Below are 10,674 nucleotides of genomic sequence, written 5' to 3'. Positions count from 1 at the left end.
TTCATAAGATAGTGAAAGATCCAATCTTTTCATAAACTGTTCATTGTTCCTCATGACTAGCAGCAACATATTTCTGTGACAATGCTGTCATGAAAAACTGCATGCAACGTTTTTGTGTACAAAGTTTTGACTCATAGAAGAGTGAGGTGACTGCATAGAATATAATGCACTGACACTGGGGTAGTGGGACAATATGTAGAAACGTCAAGGGGATGTTCTCTAATGACGGGTGTGGGTGGCCTTTTGGGGACATGGGGGCTCCCGATCAGGTGGGCAGGCACGTGCCAAGGGGGTTCAGCCATGTAGATGTATTTGGTACAGAGGGCGAGTTTTAAATGGCATGGTGGAGGGGAGTGCATTGGTCTGAGGCCAGAGGACTGACGCTGAGGAAGTGGATCTCACAAGAGGGGGCTCCCTGACGAATGACATCACAGAAATGCATCATTCAAATGTCAAATCTACCAAGTGTGATGATGCTCAACCCATTACCAATAGTGACACCAAGGGGCGCAAGCCTGAGGAACCTAAAGAAGAGGAAAAAATAGGTGTGCGTTCTTGGGTTTAAATGATGCGGGTGGTGATGTTGGTGCGTGCAGTCGGTGTGTTGTTGAGGGCGTTGGATTGAGATGGGAGCAATGGAGGCCAGGAAGATAGTTTTTTGTTGGGGATGAGGTTATTGGCTTTGTGGACTCTCCATTTTATGACAGGGATTTAAAAAAAATTTGAATTTTGTGTTGCTTCAGATTGGTGGGAGTGAGGGACAAACAGAATATTGGGAGATTACTGTTGGGTCATGGTGGAGGGACATTGTCTGTGTGCATGTGGGTGCCAATAATGTGAGGAGAGTTTATTCTGAGGACTTGAGGAATGCTCACAGGTTGTTGTGTGATCGAATGTGGGAAAGGGGTTGCGATGTGATTTTTTGGGGGGGGGATTCTCCTGAGAATGGTTGGTGATACGGACTTCAATATAAGAGCAATGGATCTTAACCTGTGGTTGGAGAGGAGGTCCACAGAGCGGGGTTTTAGGTTTGGGAAACTGTGACAATCCTTTCATGGTCATTGCAAATTTTATATACTTACCAGAAAGGGGGCAGCGAGGTTTGTGGCGGGTTTATCGAGAAGGAAATTAAGCCTTTTTAGGCTAGAGGTGAATGGAGAGGCTGTACAGAATTGAACTGTGGCTCAAGATGTGATTGGTAGGTCAAAGCAGCAAAACAAAATTGAAGGTAGGGAAAGGTTAAAATAATTTATACTAATAACACCAGGAGTTTCAATCATGAAATGGAAGAACTTTAAGCTAAAGTACATTATGTAGGGTATATATAGTATAGTTGCAATAAGTGAGAAGTGATTTAATAAGGAATCAAACGGGAGGACAGGAATTGAAGGCTACAAGATGTATATGTGTGATCGGAAAGGGAAGATAGGAGGGAATGTGGCATTGTGGGTAAAAGTGGATATTGTGTTGAGAGTAAGGAATGACGTTATAGAGGGGGTAATGTGGAGGATTATGTGTGGATTGAGATCAGAGATTGTAAGAATAGTAATATACTTGTAGGATGTCTATAATATGGCTCCTGGTATGAGGGAGGAACAGGGGAGGAGGGGTTCATGAAAAATTCAGAAATACCCTACCCTGTGGAATTGGGAATAGTATTCATTTTGGGGAAGTTTAATTTGCCAGGGATAGATTGGGTCCAGGAACAGGGAAAGAGCAGGACCGAGAATGATTTTCTCGATGAAATGCAGGATTGCTTTTCAGTAACTTTGTAGAAAAGCACACGAGGTGAGTGCGGGGTTAGATCCTTTTGAAGCAGTTATCCCAATGTGGTGGAGGAGGTGGAGGTAGGAGAACACCTGGAAACAAGTGATCACGACATATTATATGCAACTATATTATTGAGATGTGGAGTTCGGGATAGTAGGGTAGGGCTGTTAGATTTCAGGAAGCAAACCGAGTGTATGCGAAGAGAGTTAGGTACTCCAGATTGGGAAAAGCTAACGAGTGGGCGGCCTGCATCTGACAAATGGGAAAACCTTGAAGGAGCAAATGTGGAAGATGCAAAGTACGTATATCCCAGTGAGTTATGCAGGTAGAGGCAGAAAGAGACCAGGATGGATGAGTAGGATGGTAAACAGTGTTATTAAAGATAGGTAGATGGCGTTCGTTAAGTATAAAATAACAGGACTAGAATCTGACACATCAGTAGAGGGGTAAACAAGGGATGCTTAGGAAAATAACTCGGCAAATCAAAAGAGAATATGAAAAGGATATTACCAAAACTATTAAGCAAAATAGCACAAGACATTATCTAAGTATACAAGCGGGTAATGAACAGGTTAGGTTAAGTGGAGGCCCCTTGAGGAATAGCACAGGAAATTCGTGGGATAATGAAGGTGAGATGGCTTACTAAATCATTTTTGGCTTCTACAGGTACACAAGAATTGTCAGGGGAGTTTCCAATAGCTGAGATCATCTACCTCAGAAGTGAGTAAGAGCTTTTAAAGGAGATTCAAGTGGGTTAGTTGGATGTGGAGGAATTGTAGAAACAGCGAGGAAAACTATGGGGGATTAAAACTCTGGGGCCAGATAATATGCACCCGAGAGGATTGAGGGAGGTATCAGAGCAGATAAGTGAGATGTTGGCGGATGGAGTAGCTCACTGGAGTCAGGACAGGTACGAACGATTGGACACGAGCAAATGTAATACCGTTATTTCAAAAAGGATCCAGAGAAGGATTGGAGAATTATAGATTTGTTACCTTGAGTTCAGTTGTGGGAAAGATGTTGGAGACGTTAATTAAGGAACCGATAGGGAACCAGTTGAACAATTTCAAACAAATGAAAGGTAGTCAGCACAGATTGACTAAAGTGATCATGCTTAATAAATGCATTAGAGTTCTGTGAAGCAGTTTCTGGCTGAGTGGATGATGGATGTGCAGTGGATGTAGTTTATCTAGACTTTCAAAAAGCTTTTGATGAGTTACCACACAGGAAGCTGTTCGTCATAGTGAGGGATTGTGTATTGGCTTGTAGAGTCGCCTACTGCATTGGAAACTGGCGTCGTGATAGGAAGCAAAGAGTGGCTGTGAGTGGGAGGATGTCCATACGTGAGGATGTAAGCAGTGGAGTACCCCAAGGATCAGTTCTCGCATCATTGTTATTCACAATTTACACCAATGATTTGGACAGTGGGGTTAAGAGTAAGCTTTACAAATTTGCAGATGACACTAAGCATGGTGGCAAGGTATAGAGCAGAGCAGAGCAGAGAGGGGGGGGGGGGGGGGGAGTCATCATATTCAGGAATGTCTGAATACTTTGATGGAATGGGAAAAAATGGCAGAGGCAGGTTAATGTAAGGTGCTCTGGATGGGTAAGAATAATGAAAATGGCGATTACATGACACATGGGGCAATCTTGGTGCACATGACACAGGAGTCGGTCCTGGTGGTGGTAATAGATATGAGGGGGGTGAGGGTTCGGGGGGAGGAGGAATAAGCAGACAGCACAGTACGAGGCAACTACAGGCTAAGCAAACAGGGTTTTAGATTGTTCGTCAAGGGGCTGTCATGGAGTCTTGCTGGAGCCTTACCTGTTTAAGTGCCAACCACGACAGTATGGAAATGACACCAGAGATGGGGAAAATGTTTTTAAAATGGCAATCGGTGAAACCAAAAAAGGGGAAGGAAACAGACATGTTCAAGGTCAGAGAGAGGGCTATAGAGTTTTCTGAAGTAATGAAAAGGTATAACAAAACTATACAAACATGATTCACAGAAAACAGAACAATTGATGACTCAAACAACTAAAGAAACCTGAAGAAAAGGAAGCAACTTCACTCTTGTGATGTCTAAGAATATTGATTCTGTTGGATTAAGTTGGAAGCATGCGCACCAGCTCCAGCCAAGGCCTCTAATAAAGTCTATCCTCCCGGATGTAAAACACAGAATCGGTCTAATGTACTCGGTTTGGGCCATGTGCTGTGTGCAGGAAGGGTGTCGGAGTGAATTCCATTCAATGTACAATGTGCGCTGAGTGGGTTCATCAAAAATGTAGTGGTCTGAGAGGGTCATTAACCAGTGTGGCAGCTACATTCAAATGTAAGGTGTGCACAGAGGGAGCTGCAGATGGAGGAAATGTTGAGTTGGATCTTGGAGACGGCGTGAAGCTGGAAGGTGTGAAAACATTTTGCTACCTCGGAGACATGCTGAATGGAGAAGGTAGATCAGACTCGGCAACGGTTGCTTGAGTGAGATGTGCATGGAAGAAGTTTCGGGAACTGAGTGGCGTGCTGAATGGAGAAGGTGGATCAGACTCGGCAACGGTTGCTTGAGTGAGATGTGCATGGAAGAAGTTTCAGGAACTGAGTGGCGTGCTGATGAGGAGGGGAGTGTCGTTGAAGCTGAAGGGAAAGGTGTATGCTGCATGTGTGAGAAGTGTTATGATTTATGGGAGCGAGACATGGGTAATGAACGTAGAGCAGCAACGAAGGTTGGAAAGGGTGGAAATGCGAATGGTTCGATGGATGTGCGGAGTATCGTTGAGAGAGAGGAAGACAAACGATGATTTGCGAAAGATGATGGGAATAGAGCCTGTGATTGATGCTGTGAAGAGGAACAGGTTGAAATGGTTTGGTCATGTGTTGAGAAAGGATGAAAGTGACTGGTTGAGAAGAGTGATGGAAATGAATGTAGAAGGAAGTAGAGGACGGGGAAGACCGAGAAAGACTTGGCTAAAGATGGTGGAAGAAGAAATGCGGGCAAGGGGGTTAACAAGGGGAGATGCAGAAAATAGGGCAAAATGGAGAAGATTGTCATGGGGACCGCAAAGCTAACCCCCGCTCTAGCAGGGAAAATGGCCTTAAAATGCATGTTGTTGTTGTTGGTCTAATGTACTCAGTCTAATGTACTACCTGGAGACAATAAAAACCGAAAATGACTGCACCGTAAGGTCAAATGGCAGACAGTGCTAAATTATAAATCCAAAGAGATAGTGTTCACTCCATAAAGGAATTTAGTGAGGCCAATAAACAGACTCGGTGGCTGGGATGAATCTGGAATGTCGGTTGTTTGAAACCCCGTCCGAGTTGTACCAAAGACTTTTAAAATGCTATGTGTTGCTTCCTTGCTTGACACTAAGCATTAAAAGGATAGAGCACAGACAAACAACCCTGGGAAGGTAATGGCAAACCACCCAGTGTAACATTTGCCAAGAGATTGCTTCGGTAGCATCGACACTGTAAAGAGTATACTTCATCAAAAGAAATAAAATCATCTGGAATATTTTGTTTGGTTTTGGTCACCACATCTGAGCAAGGACAAAGCTGCCATTGAAGAGGACACATCGTCGAGCAACCAGGTTGATCCTGGGCCGAGCTACACTAAGCTGTGATGAAGAAGCAGCTGAAGGAGACAGAGCTTTTTACATGAGAAAGGAGGTGTTTACGAGGGGATTTTCTTTTTCAGACAATGAAGGGTACAATATTGACAAAATAAGTGCACAAGAGATTTTCAGCAGAATGGACACGGGCAGTACCAGGAGCCACAGTTTCAGAGTAAATAGGAGAATAGTTAGGACTTTTGTAAGGCAGGGGTCTTTCACTTGGAGAGCAGTAAATGCATGAAATAATCTCCGTGCAAAGGCAGTGACAGTAGAAAGAGTAGATCCTTCAACAGCACAAGTTAATCAACACCCACTTTATGTTTCCATCATTATCGCAGACACTAGAGATGTTAATATTTTCCTGTTGTTTTTGTTATTCCCTTTCCACTAAGTCCTATATGTTCTCCCCATTGCCCTTCATCTGCACATCCTTGAAGAGTCCGTGAGACTTGCAATGAAGTGTGGTTCTAAGATTAGTTGCTTGTGCCTCTCCTCCTCATCCTGACACCAAAATGCACGTGTGGCCGATGTCGTATGTAAACACAAGCGCCATAATTGTTTTCCTTTTATCAGGAAAAGAAAATCACCCTGGAAGTGATCGCAATTGTAGCTATCGCAATGATATTGTCATAGGGTATAATGTTATAGTTGGCTTTTTGTTTTAACCACCTCCATACAGTCGTGGCCAAAAATATTGGCACCCTTCCTTGCAATTTTTTTCAAATAACTCACAATTTTGTCGAAAAAAATGTTGAAATTGACGAAAGTACTTGGTCTCCACAATTCTTTATTTCACTGTTAATATCACAGAACCTTTGTTTTTGATTCAGAACAATATATCCTTTTAAATCAGAAAATAAAAAGAAATGGCATTGACAAAATTATTCACACCCGAAACTTGATATTTGGCAGCACAGCTTTTGGACAAAATAACTGCAGTCAAGCACTTCCTATATAGCCATGAATGAGCTTCCGACACCTCTCTACTGGCAGTTTGGCCCTCTCTTCTTGTGCAAACTGCTCCAGTTCTCCCAGATTTGAAGGGTGCCTTCTCCCAACTGCTGTTTTCAGATCTCCCTCCAGATGTTCAATGTGATTTAGATCTGGACTAATTATTGGCCACTTCAGAACAGTCCAGCATTTTGTCTTGAACCATTCCTGGGTGCTTTTTGAAGTGTTTGGGGTCATTGTCCTGCTGCAAGACCCATGACCTTTGACGGAGACCAACCTTTCTGACACTCGGTTGAACATTGCGCTCCAAAATGCCTTGGTAATCTCCTGATTTCATGATGCCATGCACGCATTCAAGGCACTCAGTGCCAGAGGCAGCACAACAACCCCAAAACATCACTGAATCTCCTCCATGTTTGACTGGAGGGAAGGTGTTCTTTTCTTTGAAGGCTTCATTTTGTTTTCTGTAAACATAAGAGATTATGTGCTTTACAAAAAAGCTCCAATTTGGTCTCATCTGTCCACAGGACATTCTCCCAGAAGGAATTTGGCTTGTTCAGATGTGTTTTGACAAACTCCAGGTGGGTTTTTCTTATGTCTCTCTCTCAGCAGTGGGGTCCTCCTGGGTCTCCTACCATAGAACCCCCTTTCATTGAGTTGGCAACGGATGATGCCAGTTTAAACTGTCGTACTGAAGGAGTCCGGGCTCCAGCATGATACGGACAAAAGGATGGCAAGGCACAAACTCGTCCGAGAAGATATTTATTCTCAAAACCAACTCGGGAACACTGTAAAGCCCGTTTATCGGGCTGCATTATAAAGCACAACCAGAAACCGAAACCGAAAGCCACGCCTCTCAAGCGAGGCGTGCTTCGGTGGTCACGTGATCAACAGGTGTAGCTGATTATACCCGCACGCGCGGCACGCTTTGGTGGTCACGTGACCAGCCACTCTGGCGCCGTGGATCCCCGCCGGTGACGTCACCGGCTGGAGCAAGGAGATTCTGATGCTGGTCTTGCTTGGGGGACCCATGGGTCGCTACACACGCCCCCCCAGAATGGACTTGGTCCAGGGAGGTCAACCTGAGGGGGGGTCCGGATGACCCGACTGAAACGACCCCTGGCCAGTCGCGGGGGGGGGGGGGGGGGTCCGGTGTGGTGGTGGGTGGTCGGACGGGGGGTGCAGGCAGGGGGGGTCCGGTGTGGTGGCGGGTGGTCGGACGGGGGGTGCAGGACGGGGGGGCGGCCGAGGGGCCGGGCAAGTCCTCGGGGGAGGCTGCCGAGGTTCCTCGCGGGCCTCCCGAGGTTGCAGTTCGCGGGTGCAGTGCCGAGAAGGCTCGAGCGGTGCACGCGAAAAGCAGGTGAGCCAACCGAGGGGCTGGTCAAGGCCTCGGGGGAGGCTGCCGAGGTCCCTCGCGGGCCTCCCGAGGATGCGGGGCTGGTCAAGGCCTCGGGGGATGCAGTGGACGGGGGGCGGCCGAGGGCCGGGCAAGTCCTCGGGGGAGGCTGCCGAGGTTCCTTGCGGGCCTCCCGAGGTTGCAGTTCGTGGGTGCAGTGCCGAGAAGGCTCGAGCGGTGCACGCGAAAAGTGGGCGAGCCAACCGAGGGGCTGGTCAAGGCCTCGGGGGAGGCTGCCGAGGTTCCTCGCGGGCCTCCCGAGGATGCAGGGTCAGAGAAGTAGTTGCGGTTGTAGTTGTAGTAGTAGTTGCGCGAGGGTGACGAAGCGGCCGTGCCTTCGGAGGGTCTTGGAGTAGGCTCGCCCCTCTGGTCGTAGAGGAGGAGCCGAGCGCGGTGCGCAAACCTCAGTCATGGCCGTCGTCGTTTCCGAAACTCCAGCATTTCGAAACTGCGCCCGAAGCCGTGCGGGAGAAGCCGGCGTCACCAGCTTAGGTGGCTTCCCTAGCTAGGGCATGCTTGCCGTGTCCGTTCGCAGCCCCCGCATCCGTGCGGGGGCAGTCGGGGTTGCGTGTTCAAATTCGGGGTCACCAGTGAAGGAGTCCGGGCTCCAGCATGATACGGACAAAAGGATGGCAAGGCACAAACTCGTCCGAGAAGATATTTATTCTCAAAACCAACTCGGGAACACTGTGAAGCCCGTTTATCGGGCTGCATTATAAAGCACAACCAGAAACCGAAACCGAAACCGAAAGCCACGCCTCTCAAGCGAGGCATGCTTCGGTGGTCACGTGATCAACAGGTGTAGCTGATTATACCCACACGCGCGGCACGCTTTGGTGGTCACGTGACCAGCCACTCTGGCGCCGTGGATCCCCGCCGGTGACGTCACCGGCTGGAGCAAGGAGATTCTGATGCTGGTCTTGCTTGGGGGACCCATGGGTCGCTACAGTACCTTGTGTCGGAAGGTCAGCTTGGATCTGCTTGGCAGTTGATCGAGGTGCTTTCTCCACCATTCGAACAATCCTTCGCTGAAATCTTTGGTCAAGTTTTCTCTTGCGGCCACGTACAGGGAGGTTGGCTGCAGTGCCATGGACCTTAAACTTCCTGATAACATTGCGTACAGTGGACACAGGAACATCAAGATCTCTGGAGCTGGACTTGTAGCCTTGAGATTGTCCATGCTTGGCTACAATCATGTGTCTGACCTCCTCAGACAATTCTCTAGTTTTCTTTCTTTTCTCCATGCTCATTGTGGTACACACAGTGACACAAAACAGCAGAATGACTCCTTTTGTCTCTTCATACTGGTTGATTGAGTGATTTTTATATTGCAGGCACCTGCAACTCACCATAGGTGAGTTCAATTCCAAAGTAAAGGAGAATCACCTGCTTAAAATATAATTATTTCTCACAACTTCCAAAAGGTGCCAATAATATTGTCCGGGCCATTTTAGGATTTCTGTGTGGAATAAGCTAAGATTTAGAAGTTTTTTTCAGCTTTTTTTGTTTTGTTCCACTGGAAACAAAAGAAATAAATATGTGGATATCAAAAGATTTTTTAATTTCAACAATGAAAGCACTTCTATTTAAACAACAATTAAAACAAACAATTTTTTTGGAAGAAATAGTGCATTATTTGAAAAAGGTGCGAGGGTGCCAATATTTTTGGCCATGACAGTATATACACAATGGAATGATGTATTTTTAACCTTCCAGTTATTGTCATCATTATCACCATCAATGGAGCAGTGTTGTGGGGGTTATTCATTCTTTTTTCAATTCTGTCTTAATTATGTTAACATACAAAATGTGCATCACTCCCTTCCTTTTCCGTTCTCCCATCCAGCTTTTCTTGACTACCTTTTCCCTTTCTCATCACCAACAGCACTTTATTGTTGGGAGAACACAGAGCAGAAGAAAGGAGGCTCCAAGAAAAGCCCTGCAGAGATGAAGAAGAGCTCCTTAACCACATTGGTATCACCATTTTGGCTTCACTGTATTACGGCTTGTTTTTGTTTTTTTGTATACAGAATCGTTGCTTGTGTAAGAGCTAACACATTAAACATGAAAACATGCACAGACACATAAAACATGCAAAGAAGGGAGCGGGAGACAAGAGGGGGAGAGAGCGAAGCACACAAGCACAACAACAGAAGAGAACAGGGATGTCGGTAGATCTGTGGAAGGGGAGGTACATGGTACAAAGCAAATTAACACTTACAGGAATTTCAGGAAATAAGTTGGGGATTTAAAGAGGCAGATTTGTGGTGTTTTAACGGGGGTAGAAAAGATCAAGGTTTGGATGGGGGAAGATAAGAGAGGGTGGTGAACAGCTGTTTTGAAGACCTGCAGGGAGGATTAGGATTGAAGAGAGTGAGGGAGTTTGTTCCAGAGGCGGGAGAAAAGAGGAATGAAGGAGTGAAGATGATCAGAGAGTCTTGATTTTGGCAGTTTCACCAGAAGAGGGTTGCTGGCAGATTTTGTGTGTCCTGCAGGAATATTTGGGGGACAGAGCACAGACAGAGCAGGGGGAGCAAGGCCGGAGAGGAGTCGGTAGAAAACAGAAAGACCACCTGCCTGCCTGCGGTGAGAGAGAGAAAGGCCCTCAGAATCAGCTTCATCGCGGGAGATTCCAATGATTCTGAATGCTTTGGTTTCAACCGCGTGAAGCCGTACTAGGTGAGAGGCAGGAGCACCAGCCCAGAGGGGAGAGCAATATTCCATTGAGCTGCAGATGAAAGATTTGTATGTGGTGAGGAGTTCAGAAGTGCCCAGAAAGGACTTCGCATGACGGAGGATGCCCAGTCGGCAACTGGCTTTGGAGGCCAGCTTGGAAATGTGGTTTTCCCCAGGAAATATCATGGCAGATAGTGATAGTTTAGGAGAGACAAAGTGAGAGTGTGAGATTTGTCAGGATTGAAAGTCATGTTCCACTTGTTTGA

General features: G+C 46.4%; 1 protein-coding gene across 2 annotated transcripts in view; it reads left to right on the top strand.

Annotated features, from left to right (window-relative positions):
* The window catches only part of ANKS3 (ankyrin repeat and sterile alpha motif domain containing 3), a 53,691-nt gene that overhangs the window by 40,463 nt on the left and 2,554 nt on the right, over positions 1-10,674 (top strand). For both annotated transcript variants that reach the window (XM_078782142.1, XM_078782145.1), the window contains one exon: positions 9,618-9,706. In XM_078782142.1, the coding sequence (XP_078638268.1) occupies positions 9,618-9,706 (89 nt within the window). The remainder of the gene's footprint in view (positions 1-9,617; positions 9,707-10,674) is intronic.

The sequence above is a fragment of the Myxine glutinosa genome, chromosome 1 (assembly GCF_964187855.1).
Source record: "Myxine glutinosa chromosome 1, kmMyxGlut1.1, whole genome shotgun sequence".
Classification (NCBI taxonomy): Eukaryota; Metazoa; Chordata; class Myxini; order Myxiniformes; family Myxinidae; genus Myxine; species Myxine glutinosa.
Note: the sequence above shows the minus strand (reverse complement) of the source record. Positions and strands in the feature narration are given on the sequence as shown.